Source organism: Crinia signifera, chromosome 3 (genome assembly GCF_055691185.1).
Source record: "Crinia signifera chromosome 3, ASM5569118v1, whole genome shotgun sequence".
NCBI lineage: Eukaryota > Metazoa > Chordata > Amphibia > Anura > Myobatrachidae > Crinia > Crinia signifera.
The window spans coordinates 83,513,267-83,529,196 of record NC_139219.1 but is presented as its reverse complement, the minus strand read 5'-3'; the positions used below and the strand labels follow the sequence as shown (position 1 = coordinate 83,529,196).

The 15,930-nt window shown below is 41.8% G+C and overlaps 1 protein-coding gene across 10 annotated transcripts in view; it reads left to right on the top strand.

Moving 5' to 3' along the window:
• The window catches only part of BIRC6 (baculoviral IAP repeat containing 6), a 262,531-nt gene that overhangs the window by 238,844 nt on the left and 7,757 nt on the right, over window positions 1-15,930 (top strand). For all 10 annotated transcript variants that reach the window (XM_083176127.1, XM_083176119.1, XM_083176125.1 and 7 more), the window contains 3 exons: window positions 946-1,107; window positions 3,442-3,519; window positions 7,308-7,496. In XM_083176127.1, coding sequence (XP_083032253.1) covers window positions 946-1,107; window positions 3,442-3,519; window positions 7,308-7,496 — 429 coding nt within the window. The remainder of the gene's footprint in view (window positions 1-945; window positions 1,108-3,441; window positions 3,520-7,307; window positions 7,497-15,930) is intronic.

Below are 15,930 nucleotides of genomic sequence, written 5' to 3'. Positions count from 1 at the left end.
TACTTGTATTAGTAAAGTGTCAGTGCAAAAATGAAAGGTTAAGAAGGCTTCCTTTCCTGTTTTTTTCTGTCCTCTGGTAATCCTATTAATCCATTTAGGTACTTGTGTACTAGCACGGCGCCCATCGCATCGCAGACCATAAGGCATGCAATGGTATGCGATGCGACGCGATTGGCACCCGATGGTATATAATTTAAAATTGTATACCATTGTATATGGCATACAATGCCATGCGATGCGATGCAATTTTAAATTATATAAGCACCCTAATGGGGGCTTACAATGTTAAATGCACCCCCACGCCACCCCCACTATTAACGTGAACCCGAAGCGTGGCGAGCGCAGCGAACCTGTGAGGGGCGGCGGTACGCGTCCTCCGACCTTTTCATACCCCCACTATCCACGTCGGCGTGGAGTTGATTTTATATAGTGTGGCGAGCCGACGCGGAATACTTGTAAAGTAATACGCGTGCGTTCGCCATGCTTCGGGCTCGCTGCGCTCACCACACTATATAAAATCAACTCCACGCCGACGTGGATAGTGGGGGTATGAAAAGGTCGGAGGACGCGTACCGCCGCCCCGCGCGGGCTCGCTGCGCTCGCCACGTTACGGGTTCATAGTGGGGGTGCATTTAACATTGTAAGGGGGTGCTTATACAATTTAACATCGTATAGGGGGCTTATACAATTTTTTATCGCAGTGCATCGGGTGTATGCCATGCAATGCGATTATATGTTGTGCAACCAAATATCGTGGGCGCCGTGCTAGTACACAAGTACTTCCATTTTTTTTCTAACTTAAAAAAAACAACAACCTGACATTCACTTGGGTATTCTGCAAAATAAATAGATTTTCCCATAAAATCAATGAGAGGGATGCATGTACCTTGGCTTCCAGTAATTATTAACAGAATGTTCCCATCTCCGTTATTTTCTGACCCTCAGGTCTTAATAACTGGACCAGCAGACACCCCATATGCCAATGGCTGTTTTGAATTTGATGTCTACTTTCCTCAAGATTATCCGAATTCCCCTCCACTTGTGAATTTGGAGACAACAGGAGGCCACAGTGTTCGATTTAATCCTAACCTTTACAATGATGGAAAGGTAATCTGCATATGGTGTTTCTAGACCTTGTACTGTATATGGTTCATGTTTCAGTAAGATCAGGCTGTATTAATTTCTTCAGTCTCTGCCTGTGGGGCATATAGTATCTGTCATATGTTTCTTACAGCCCAGTATCCAAGTGGGCGCAGATTAATGCTCGATTGTATGGCTGAAGTGAAAAGGCCGAATATACTGAAGTATGTATTGGAGTGCTAGAATTCACTTTGTTCTTCTGTGAAAAGAAATGACCAATCTGGGATTAACCAAATTAATAATTTACATAACCAGTTACATTGAGAGTTGATCTTCTGCATCTTCAATTGATTCAATTACACAAAGGCTTAATCCAATAAACTGTGCGGTACAAATAAGTGCTGCTGTATGCCTCATAGAGTTAAAGATGTATGTGTGCAGTCCCATAGGACTGCGTAGAAACATCTGCTAATTCAGCAAAGGGGGGCTATTTTATTTTATTTTGGGACTATTTCTGGGAAAGAAGCAAGCCATGCCAATACACTAATTGGGGTCCATGTTCTCAGATTTCGACCAAAAAATATATATGAAAAAACTCATGTTGTCCTTTTCACGTGACAACCTCTTCTATGTCAACCGTTTGCTTGTTCACTCTCAACTTAATGCATGTTGACCTATTGACTCCAACTAGACATTGTCTGTGAGCTATACCACACCCCTTGAACAATTATATACAGTAGGGCAGGCTTTCTTTGTAGCAACACGTATCCAAGAACATTAATAAAATAATGTAATCCTATAGGAAGCAAGACTTATACTGAATGGTACCATTTATGCAGGGCCACTGGAGGGCGGCATGGAAGCGGCGGCTGCTGCTGCACCCCCTGTGAAGCCAGGTGGGCAGCCCCCCTGTGGAGCCCGGGTCAGCGGACGGGGGTCGTCTGGGGTGTACTGACAGGGCTTGCAGCGGCCCTGCGTTTATGATTTACACATAGGGTGACATTTATTAAACCTAAGGAGGATGTGAAAGGGTTTTAACAAATTAATCATATTATACCGCGTTCTCACTGCAGCCAAATTCCCGGGTCTAGCATGTAGACCCGAGAATTTTCCTTTTAACACAGGATTTTTGGCAGTGTGAACGGGTCGCATACCCGGATCTCAGACACGGGTAAAACCCTTCTTTTTACCCCTGTCTGAGATCCGGGTATGCAGACACGGGTTGACACGTTCACACTGCCAAAAAACCCGTGTTAAAAGGAAAATTCCCGGGTAGAACTTCTTCACCCGGGAATTTGCCTTGCAGTTAGAACGGGGGTCCAGCGCGGCAGTCCCCGGCATTTCAATGCCGGGGAAAAGCCGTGTATTTCTCACTCGCAGTGAGAACACGGCATTAGGCATCATTTATCTAGTACATCATACATAATAGCTGTAGTTCTCCTTTTTAGAACATTTGCTAAATAAAGATTGCTACAGTACACATCAGTGTTGCAGACTTGTCAGCATGTAGCAAAGAGCAGATGCCATGCATTATATTGTGGTCATTGCTCTGCAGCTTCTACAGCGAGTGTTTCTTCATTACATAACAAGATTTTTGGGCCTTACATCAGCTACAACACAGGTTTCCTAATGATGTGCAATTTAAGTGTTTTCCATGTATTTCCTTCGTTTTAACAAGATTGTGGCATCCAAATATAGCACCTGCAGCTTGCTTGCTGACTACACATTTCCTAGTCAATCTCATTGTTCTGCTATATTTAGAAATGCCTTAACTGCACCTAGCAGAGCTACTGGGAGTTCAGACAGCACAGAGGCCTCTCCATCACAGCAGTCCTTTAAGTGTTTAACAAACCAATTAAAATAGAGCTGGCAATGCGTTTCATGTTCATGTGACGGCTATCCTGGGATGTATTCCTTAGAAATCGTGCTGGTATTGCAGTTTGTTATATCCGTTGCCTCTGTCAGCTCTAGTAAGCCAAGAAAGGCCCTTTTTTTGTGTATGCTTGTTAATGTTAAATAAGATGAGACATTTTCTAACACTTAATATATTATTCATTTGTTACATTCCAATATGCTGAGGTATAATTGCTGGGGTTTGTACCAAATGTACTGAATCCACTTTCTTCCAAATCCCAAACCGAATACAAAGATGCAATAGTGCAAAGTACATTTGTGGTGCCTGTAACTTTGCTTGCGTAAACTGCTGTGGCTACAAAGGTGCCGTTTCTTTAGTAGCCGTGAGATCACTCAATAGGAACATTTTATTCTGCAGCATTTTATTTTCATTGTCCCCGCAAATTACTCTATTCAAAATGTTTCTCACTGCGTCAATTGCTCTAATACTGTTTACGGTTCCACTAGGTTTGTTTAAGCATCCTGAACACTTGGCATGGAAGGCCAGAAGAAAAATGGAATCCACAAACATCAAGTTTCCTGCAGGTATGTGGGAATAGTTCTGCAATATAGTCCATACCCCATTCTCTTATTCACTTTTCTAATCTTTACTTACCTGTTTTGTAACTGGCTCTGCAGAATGTGAGACAGATGAATAAAAAAAAATATATATACAGTTTGATAAAGACTGGGTAGGTTTAGGATAATAAGCCTAGCACCCATTTTTCCATTATCTAAGAGATCAAAGGACGAGGAAATGGCACCCCATCTTCTGGGACTACATTTTAATCTTACACTATACATCATTACCAGTGCACTACTACTGCAATCTCGAAACCAAAAACTGTCAACTCTCGGCACACCAAACAAGATTTTAGCCCTTTGAGTGCCAAGATCTGTGAGATGTGCTAATATCAGCTAAAAATGCTAGCGTCGCTCACATTTTGTATATAAAGTCAAATAACAAATGTTGTGTAAAAAGATTATATACTACTTTTGTTTGTCTGTTCCCTGATATATCGGGACCTTCCGAAGCCTTCTCGGCCACTTGCAGCAGGCTATTAATACCTTATTGTTATAAATACCACTATCTGTTACTTTTGAACTTTAGCAACCTTTCTAACTATATATTTTTAAGAACTCAAATTCATTGGACAATTATATAGAAGCACCAGAAATTAGTGGCGTTCAGGACCCCACACATTTTGTTTTGAAAAGAGATTTTATTTCCTGTATAAGGTAATCAATACAGGTTATTATGATGAATAAAAATGTTTGCTTGCCAATTTTCACACCTCTTTTGACAAATTCACATGGCACTCAAAGGGTTAAAATTTCCAAGGCACACCATTAGGACCCAACAGGAAAAAAAGCAAACCTATTGGTCCCCCATGTGGAAAAAAAATCAAACTGTTCCCCACATGTAACAAAAATAAAATACATTGGCCCTCACATGAAAACGAGACCAGTGAATAACAGTTGAACTGGTGGTGGCTGTAAACTGGAATGGACATCTCTAGATTTGGTGACACACTTAAGAACAGCTCAAGGCACACTAGTGCACCGCGGCACAGTGGTTAAGAAACACTGCTCTAAACATTGCCCGGTTTGGCTTTTTGGCATTCCAGTGCTAACTAGACCAATTAGACTGTATTCCATTCATTAGTGGGAGCACAATAGTTTAGTCCCTTTGAACGTAATACATTGTAAATATAGGGGAACGTGGGAGTAATAGCTTAGATAAAAAATCCAATCCCCATTGTCCCAAGATATTTTAAATATCATCACTTTTGATTCGGATAATACTGTCCCCAACACACTCTATGCTTCTAAAGAAAACCAATTAATCACCATTTGGCCTTTAATTTAAGTGTGAAGGATTGCACAGTACCTGTAAAGGTTGGTAAAGATGCTATAAATTCATTCATTTTTGTATTAATTCAGCTGCTTTGTTACAGTAGGTCATAAAGTTCAAAATACTGTTCAGATGAAGTATAAGCTAAGACAAATGAAAACGCCAAAAGCCTGTACATGCCTTGCTTTATACTGAAAAGCAATGGAGCCTAAATTAATTATTTATCAATAAGTGCCATGTGCTCAATTTAACAGCAATTTCACAGTGTAGATCATGCTGTAAATTGCAACTGCTTAAACAGAACCGTGCTCTTTATAATTGTGACATATACCCCTTTCTCACTGAGGGGTAGATGTATGAAGCAGTAAAGGGAGAAGTGGCCCATGACAACCAATCAGCTGCTCTGTAATTTATTATTCAAATTATAGATGTTACTTCAGGGCCACTTCTTCTCTGGCTCACTTCTCCTCCCTGATCACTGCTTCATAGATCTACCCCAGAGTGATAAATCTGGGATATTGCCAGTGTGACTTGGGTCAGTGTGAAAGGGTATACCCGAATGAAAATGGTTGGGGCTCTGACCTCTTTCGCTACCAGGGGTATACCCAGGGATTATTCAGGTAGCTTTCAGTGTGCAAGACATGACCCCCGTCACAATTACCCAGTTGTGCTTAAAAGTAGCTGATTGGCAGCCTGAGTAGTGCTTGCGAATGATGTGATCCCCAAGCATCCACTGATGGAAGACCCAGGGCTGCTGTGAATGGCGATGACCTGAGAATAAACCCAGATCAGTCCGCTGGTATGAAAGGATTAAGTAACTGAAGACCCAACACCAACCCAGTGTTCAGTGTCCTGCATTAGAACCTGTGTGGAATTGGTATTTGCCTCTTGTCCCGGGCTGCTTGAGGGAAAGTATGAGATTTCAGCTGTCATGTTGCTGAACCAGAAGCATTTATGTAACCAGTGTATGACTTACATGCACATGCGTTCCAAGTGCCAGACGTCGAAGTCATTCCAATGTATTAGATTACAACTCACAAGTAATGACTGTTATTGCAGACAGATGCCATGTACTTGCCATATACTCTGCCATGCCATGTACTTAAACACTGGAACTGAATGTGCATCTAGCAAGCATGAGTCAGGCATGGCAGAGCAGCCACTGAGCGTTCCTGTGATGGATGGTATTCATTTTGTTTCTATATCATTAGAGATTAGCACTTAATGTAACCTTAATTAGAAATATCTAATTTCATATGTCAGGTATAAAAAAAATAATACAATTTATGATATTTATGCATTCAAATTATGGGAAGAAATTCCCCACCCACTACACTATCTTAAAGAACTTCAATATTTGTAATCCTGTTTATATTATGGAATGAATCATGTTTGATCTTTAATAGTAACCTTTACGGTACTTATGTAGTAGACGGGCTCCCACTAAGCAATTTGCTTAGTGGGCTATTCAGTGTAGGAAAATCGCGTCACACCTCCCGCCACTATCCACGTCGGCGTGGAGTTGATTTAATATAGTGTGGCAAGCCACCGAGCGCGAAGTGCAGCGAGCCCTGCAAGGGGACGCGGAATACATATAAAGTAATCCGCGTCCCTTCGCTGGGCTCGCTACGTTCGCCATGCTTCGGGCTCGGTGGCTCGCTGCTCTCGACATACTATATAGAATCAACTCCATGCTGACGTGGATAGTGGGGGTATGAAAAGGTTGGAGGACGCATTCCACCATCCCTCGCTGCGCTTGCAATGCTTGGGGGTGTGCCTAAAACCACATTGTATGTCATACAATGATATTATTGTATAGCTAATGTAATGGCATCATACACCCTATAAAATTGCATCGCATGGCCCTTAAAATGCCCCATGCGATGCAATGTGATTTTCCTAAGTTACCGTACGTATGCAAATTGTGCGCCCGGCTACTACAGAAGTACCACCTTTACATGTTGTTTTCTGTTACATATAGCTGCAACACACATTTCAGATGTGATTGTACAGCACAATCCGTGAACTAGTGCATCAGTGTGAAGTTATCTGGCCACCTATTTACATATCCAGTCAGTCAGCAGAGAGCCAGAGGAGAAGTGGCCTATGGCAACCAATCGGCTGCTCTGTATAATTTTATATTATGTAAATTATAGATGTTACTTCAATGATTGGTTGCCATGGGCCACTTCTCCTAGGGCTCACTTCTCCCTTATCATTGCTTCATATATCTACCCGAGTTTGCTACTGCTCTTGGGGCAACTTTATCTCAAACTTCCAGCTCTTGATGCTTTGTTTGGTATATTTTAGATGTATGGGGAATACATATTGATAAAAGAAAGGTTGATGCCTATTTGATTTCCTGTTTTTGCATTTTATGCCTTTCACCCTTGTAATGCTAAACTCAAATCTAAATATGCTTAGTGATATTGTGTGCAGTCACTCCAACAAATTTTCATTTATCGATATTGTTTTACAGGTATTAGTGTCGGTCCAGTCCCTTATCCTTGTATCTGAGCCATATTTTAATGAGCCTGGATATGAGAGGTCAAGGGGCACGCCAAGTGGTACTCAGAGCTCCAGGGAGTACGACGGGAACATCAGACAGGCCACAGTCAAATGGGCCATGCTAGAACAAATTAGAAATGCTTCACCGTGTTTTAAAGAGGTATGTTCCATTTAGGTTAAGTACTTCTTTGTATTTTTATTTAGTGATTTTTTTTTTTTTTACCTACTGTAAAAAAAGTTTTGCAGATATGAGGGTAAAAACATCTGTATCTTAATTTTTTAGCCATAATATTTAATACGTGAAAATGATCAGTTTTCCAGTGGAATAATGACTTCACACATCTGTTCTTTGTATCACAATGGCATTGGTTGGTATCACCACTTATATTGCTACAAGATAAAGCCTTTTTCTTAATGTAGTGGCATATAGTTTGAGCCGCACAATTTGTGTTTAGACTTGTCCATGGTTTCCCACAAGGTATTTCACTCCATTACAGTTATGACCTCAGAAGGGTGCCAGATGACTCACCTACAGTAGGGATTCAGACGGTCATTGCTCTGACATCGGAATCCCGACTGTAAGGAGCCGGACAGGCGGAATCCCGACTTGCATGGACTATTTTCCCTCGTGGGAGTCTGACCCCCATATAGAGAGAGAATAGAATAGGTGCTTAGCGAAGCTCGCCACTGAGCCCGCAAGGGGCTTGAATACGCTCGCTCCATCTGTCAGGCTCCTGACACTCAGGATTCCGATGTTTTAGAAACACCTGTCGGTAAATTATACCATAGCCTTAGCCTCCTAAACAGGGATGTGACATCTAACATCACTGCCAGAATCCTGTGGCAGAATGCCTGGTAAAGTGCTTTGAAGAGCGCATGTATCTGGGACTCAAGTGTGAAGTCTGAAACTTGTACTGTACAATATATAGCGGATTTTTGCCTCCAGTTCAGAGATCAGCAACAGCAGAAGGGACTGAATACTCCGTTCTGCATGTGGGGTAGGGGTGAGGTATGAAACATGCAGCAGCCTGTGATCACAGCGCTGCTGCTAGCCCTTTCATCATATCTGGTGTGTATCAATACAGTTTTATACTTAAAGTCCACAGGGTGCTGCCTGAATGGATACTGTATCTATAGATCTTTAACACACACATTAAAGAATAAACCTCCTCTACATTTCCTGGGTCTCCCCTGTACTGGATATCCTTTTTACGGTTCAAACAGTAAACATTCAGCATTAATAGGGCAGTATTCAATGAAAAAGTTCTCCGTGCATGGAGAGCGTTTTATTTCGCTCTCCATGCACTCTCCGTGTTCCGGAGGGCTCTCTGCCACTCCTGCTCCCTCTATTCAATGTGGCTGATGCTCTCCGCCACTCGCGGAGAGTCTTAACCCCTGCAGGGAGCTTTCAGGGAGCCGGAAGCAGCCAGAGAGATTAAAGTCTCCCTGGCTGCTCCAGAGGACTGTGGAGGGGAGGGGGGCTCTCCAGGACCCAGGCTGCACCCCCCTATAGCCAGCGGGGGACCCAGCATTCACTGCACCCGTTTGTGCATAGTTACGTTCGGGTGCAGTGAATATATGAATATCTAATGAGCGACACGAGCGCTCCGGCCCCCTGCTGGCTGCACTGTGTAAAAAAAAAAAAAAAAAAAAAAAATAATTTTTTTTTTAAATTAAATATATATTCATGTGCTATAAGCACATGAATAAAAATAACATGCCCCTTCACAGAAAAAAAAACTGATTTTTTTACACCAAAATTTCTTAAAAAAACCTTTTAGTTTAAAAGTTCACATTCCAGCTCTCCATCAAAAGATGGAGAATTGCTACACGGAGAGACACGGAGAAAGTCACTTAGAAAGACGGAGAACATTTCACATTGAATAGGGTTGCTCGCTTTTGGAGAGCAAAATGCTCCGTCCAAGGCGAACAAAGCACAAGTTCTCCACAAAACACGGAGAACTTTTCTCATTGAATACTGCCCATATTCATATCGAATCCCATATAGCCCCAAGGCTCCCCAACATGCACCCCAACTTCCCCAGAGTAGCTGCCGAAGAGAGGAATAGGAAATATGTGATATGAAGCCAATAGCCCTTGGCTGATAACGAGGTAGGATTGTGCTGAAGAGATTACAAAGTAGTGTCATGTACTGCTGCTCGGTTGTTTGTTGTCAGCATGTAAATGAGGAGCGAGGAGGCCAGCACAGTCGAGTCATTTTGTTTTGTTGCCACCTGTACTGCTTATTGTCTTAATAAGTTGTACAAGTGTGGATGACACCCGTCCTCTCCCTCAGAAAGGTGGAGAAGTGAGATAAATCCGGATGGATATAGCCTGGTGGTAAGGCAATTGCTCACCGTGAGCAGATAATGACTTTTACAAAGTGCTCGTCCCTCCAGCTGCCTGCCTCTGTGAACTGGGTTTGATGGGAATACATTTTGCTGAGCGTGGAACCACAGGCTTCAGGAGTCAGACATTAAATTACACTACATTTCCCCAAGGAAATATACTTTGAGTGTTGGGCAACAATTTTATTTCACAAATAAATTCTTCAGGTTTTGAAAGAAAGAAAAAAAAATCCTATATTGAACGTAAAGATCCATTGCTATTTTTCTTTATTATATGTAGTCACATTTTACAGTTTCTTTGAGTCTTGAGCTGACATCTTTATTTGCAGTTATGTTCTCAATGACACGATCTGCAAATAGCAACGTCTTCGAGGTGATAAATAAGGGAAAAAATAATATTATGAGCAAGAAATAATCTTTATTTACAATGCATACTTTTCCCCTTCGTCTAAGGAGTGAGTTGGATAACAAGAAGTAAATGAGATCCTGCTAGGTTCACAAATCTTGCTAAAAATAATTATTACTTTAGATGAAGAATTCTGCACTAGAATGTGTTGCTTGAACAACATGTGTAATGAGTACCACTCACCTGCAGTGCTACATGAGTAATTGTTTAAAATTCTGACCTATTAATTAGCTATGGGAGGAGATGGGGTCACTGGACTACATTCATTGGATGTACTAAGAATTCAGCCAGCATGTCTGCTCCCTGCTGCAAAGTAAACCCTTGTGTACACATTTGGTACCGGGGTTACTTGAGGAGTGGCTAAGATAGCAGTGGAGGCTTGTGTAATGATTGCATATACCTTGTTCAGTCGATCTTTGCATATATTTCCGTATTATACATCAGATTATTTTTATTTATTTTGTTGTTATGCTCAGTATTTACTTGCAAAGCCTATTTGAACAATGAATGCTGAATGAATGTACTGAATGCGGATGAAATACTGAATGTCTTAGTTAGATGCTACAAATAGGTTTTGTGTAGTAAAGCACTATTTCTACAGAGAGTACTAATAAGCAGCTTTCTCATTATGCCTTTATTTTGCCAGTCATAAAGAGAATAGGACAGTAGCGCGTAAACACTAATCACTGTGGACCTGGAACTTTCAGCCCTTTACACCTCCCAGTGTGCTTTCTGTTACTCAGGTTGCCATACACAGACCACTTAATAGAAGGGTTTTGGCCTCCTGTACAGTATTTCAGTCCAATAAAGGATTGTAATTTTGATGCAACTGTGGCAGTTATACATTTGTGAGCAAGCACAAAGCAGTCTTTCCTGCATTAAGCATCCTTATGGCCAACAGCGCACAGATTGCCTGACTATTTTTTACCAAAATGAGAGATTATATGTTGGGCTGTGAGCAGAAAGAGGTGTATATAAAGTATAAACAAGCCTAGAATTAGACAAAATAAGTGTAAAATGTTTAAGCTTGTTTTGCCTAATTCTGTGCTTGTTCTTATTTTCATCTGATAATATGCCTGTACACGCATCATTTGCTGCAAATACAATTTATTTATGCTAGATCTTTTTCTAGTCTCTTATCTGGGGAAAATGTTCTATAGCCGCCTACAAAATCTAGTGACTTGCATGTAAAAAGATTTGTTGCGTGTGTCAGACATGAACCCAGCTTGTATGGCCTTTTTATTTTCAGATTCGAATGAAGATAACAAGTCCATGTTTTTATTTATGCACCGTGCCTGCAGTAAATGTTCCTAATTATGCCACCGGTGAAGTTAGTTTGACATTTGCAATAAATTTTCCTGGGCAGTTTCACACATCTAATTGAGTGTAAAGGTACTCGTATGTCACAAATACGGGTGTTTATGTCTTCCCAGAGGTATAATTGATAATTTCTCACCCCTCTTCCCAGAAAAGGAGCTCAACCAAGGAAATTGAATTATAAAATATTAGCATATGGTGTCAAAATTTATTTTTTTCCTTTAAAACGTAAGATCTTCTATGGCCAGCAAAGAAACTGCATCAACTTTCTCTGTGTTGCTTGTCAAAAAGAAATTAGGCCGATTTATAATCCTCTGACATAAATGTTAGTTAATTGAAGTCATTTCTGCTGAACTCCTTATTAGTAGCTTACATATTTTCCCATAATGGAGACATAGAATGACTAACCACTGGCATAACAATTAGCAGAAAATAGTTCAAAGCGTTTGGTGTACTTGATACATAATTACATCTTTTAATCACTGCCAATAAAATACAATGAGCATAGAATAGAATACATACATGTATCAGGTTGACAGGCCCGCATTAATGTTGTTATCCCTTGACAATCCTGTTTTTCATACAAATATCTAGTAACTCACATGGACAAATTTTAATTTGCAAGCTGTACTACTTCACATGTTCTGTTTATATAGCATCCCATAGGCCAGTAGTTCCCAAATTATTATTTTTTTCTTGCATCACTGCACCCTAGAGTATCAGAATTATTTTTTTTCACAGTAAAAAGTGGGATTCTTTACCAGAATCGAAAGCTCCATTCATCTTCACATTCATGTGAGAAACCAGTTGTTGGTTGACTAACTAAACAGGTCCTTTTGCCCCATTTTAACTCTAAAGTTATTGGGCTTGATTTAGAGGTGTGCGCACTGCAAATGTCCGACGTATTGAAGCAGCTGTAATTCCAGGCGAACACAGGGAGTAGGGTATTAAAAATGGACTTTCCTTGGTGGTGACAGGGAGATGTCTTAGCACACTTATGGTCATAGACCCTCTTATGCGCTTCTTGCGGGGGTGTTGGTAAAAGTTTTTGTGAGCACAAACGCTAATCTGCTCACATAGGAGACAATACTCTGACGCGGAAACTGCACCTGCTGTAGGTAGGTGGTACTGATAGTGGTGTCTATGAATGCGATACCGGGATTATTCAATATACAGCCATCCCTCGCGATCCGTCGTAATGGATTGCTAGGAGACGCGCCCCATTGTTGGCAATGGGCACGTGAGCGTGGTGAGACGCTCATACGTCCATGTCCACAGGCACTCGTCGTACACTAGGTTACGGCGGACGGCACGCTGGCAGAGGGACAAAGTCTGACTTCATCTGTATAGACCCTGACAGTGGGAGTCTCTGTCACTGTACTGTACGCTTGGTGGCAAACAAGACAAGAACTTTGTATCAGCGTTATTATAAAGTTCCCACATCTGAATTAGGCCTGTTGATGTTTAGGTGGCTGGGATCCAAATGGAATTGTTAACATCCATCACTGACTGCAAGCACATCATGGATGCTTGTTCCAGCCTTGCAATGTTACTAAGGTCTTCCCAGATTGCATTTCAGTCACACAACTATAAGTTTTGGCCTGTACCTTTTATAGTACACTGACTCCGTTTTTGTTAACAACAATGATGGTGGCTATGGCTGCTCTACTGAGATGCATAATGGTGCTGATAATTCCATTTGTGAATGAAATGTATATTTACTAAAGCATCTAAAAGTGAAAAGAGTTGATGTTGCCCAAAGCAACCAGCCAGTCTGTCTATTCTAGGATTCAGTCAGTTATATAATCTGATTGGTTGCTATGGGCAGCAACACCACTTTTCATTTTTAGAAGCGTTAATAAATTTACCTTCAGTGCATTCCATTAGAATGGGGTTTACATTACTGCCTGACAGCACTGAGGGTCATGAGTTCAATTCCCAGCCATGGCCATTTGTGTGGAGTTTGAATGTCCTCCATGTGTGCACCAGGATTTAATCCTGGTGCACTGGTTTTATGTCCCCCCCAAATGCTTTAACATAACTATGGATGTCCTGTTTTTAGTTTGAGTTGCTAGATTTATTTTTACAGAGGCATATCAAGCAATTTTAAAGAGAGAATGCATGTTACTCCAAATACATGTGTATTACTATTCAATGTACTAAATAAAACTATTTTCAAGAAATTATATTACGGTGCTATATTCTATCATGCCGTTAAACGGTCCTTATAGGTTTACATTCACTGACTTCATTTGTTTGTGTTGGGTCTGCAGTAGTAAAATGTCTTGGATGTCAATGAGAAGCCGCATTCAGTTAGCCCCCATTTATCGGGGTTTAGAAAATGTACCGTTGGGCGACAGACTTTTTAACCCCTTCCCGACATTTGACGTACATGTACGTCATGGTCGGGAAGTACTTCCCGACATTTGACGTACATGTACGTCATGGCTTCTAACTGTCACTGCGTCTATAGACGCGGTGACAGTTACGAGATGTCTGCTGTCCCTGACAGCAGACATCCCCCCTCGCCGCCCAGGGGGGGCAGGGGTGCCCCCCCGGTCGGCGATCGCTGTGATTGGCTGTTCAAATCTGAACAGCCAATCACAGCGTTTCCTGTGTTACCGGCGGCTAAGCCGCTCGGTAACACAGAAAACGGTGGTGATCGGTGCAGCACCGATCACCACCGAGCGGCAGCACCCCCCTCCCACCCACCGGCACTCACCCGGCAGCTCCGCCGCCCGGAACAGCAGGCTCACCCGGCTCCCCCAGCGCACGCAGCGCTTCCCCCCTCCCACCCCCCCCGCAAGCTGCAGCAGCAGCAAATAATAAAATGTGTTGCAGCAGTGAAATATATATATATATATATATATAAATATATATATATATATGTGTGTGTATGTGTATATATATATATATACACATATATGTATGTGTATATATGTATATATATATATATATATACACATATATATATATGTGTATATATATGTGTACATATATATGTGTGTATATATATATATATATATATATATATATATATATATATATATATATATATATATATATATATATATATATATATATATATATATATATATATATACATACGCTTCCAGACAGATATTCCCGACATATGACGTATATATACGTCATGGTCGGGAGGTACTTCCCGACCGAAGACGTATATATACGTCATGGTTTTATAAACTGTCACCGCGTCTATAGACGCGGTGACAGTTTGGAGATGTCTGCTGTCCCTGACAGCAGACATCCCCCCTTGCGGCGATCGCTGCGATTGGCTGTTCAAATGTGAACAGCCAATTGCAGCGTTTTCTGTGTTACCGGCGGCTAAGCCGCTCGGTAACACAGTGATCGGTGGTGACCGGTGCTGTTAAGTACAGCACCGATCACCACCGATCGCCAGCCCCCCCCCCACTCCCACCCGGCAGCCCCCCTCCCTCCCACCCACCCGGCAGCCGCAGCGCCAGCACCCCTCCCAACCCCCCACCAGCCGCAGCGCCAGCCCCCCTCCCAAAGCTGGTGACCAAAATGGGGTCACATGTGGGGGGGTTCCACTGTATTGGTGCTTCGGGGGTCTTGCTAATGCGACATAGCACCCACCATTCATTCCACCACCAAAAATCACTCCTTCCCTTCTGAGTCCTGCCATGCACCCAACTGGTATTTTTTGGTCACATGTGAGGCATTGCCATACTCTGGAGAAATTGGGGCACAGATTTTGGGGTGCTTTGTCTCCTTCATTCCTTGCGAAAATGAAAAATTTTGAGCCAGAACTGCATTTTTGTGTAAAAAATTACATTTTTTTACACAAAAATGCAGATCTGGCTCAAAATTTTTCATTTTCACAAGGAATGAAGGAGACAAAGCACCCCAAAATCTGTGCCCCAATTTCTCCCGAGTATGGCAATGCCTCACATGTGACCAAAAAATACCAGTTGGGTGCATGGCAGGACTCAGAAGGGAAGGAGTGATTTTTGGATTTTGCAGCACAGATTCTGGTTGAATGACCCCAGAAGCACCAATACAGTGGAACCCCCCCACAAGTGACCCCATTTTGCAAACTACACCCTTCAGGGAATTCATCAGGGGGTATAGTGTACATTTCAAACCCCCAGGGGTTTCACCAATTTTGATACAACTGAGCTGTGAAAATGAAAAATTTAATTTTTTCATTTTCACAGCCCAGTTGTATCAAAATTGGTGAAACCCCTGGGGGTTTGAAATGTACACTATACCCCTAAATGAATTCCCTGAAGGGTGTAGTTTGCAAAATGGGGTGACTTGTGGGGGAGGTTCCTAACTTTTAGCACTTATGGTGCCTAGAAACCTACATGGTGCCTAAAAAAAAATCTCATAAAAAGGAGGCTCCAAAATCAAGTAGGTGCTCCTTCTATTATGAAGCCTGTGGTTTGGTCAATGTGCACACTAGGGCCACATATAGGATATTTATGAAAACAAAAGAATTGGGGGAATCAATTTTTAGTCACATTTCTCTAGTAAAA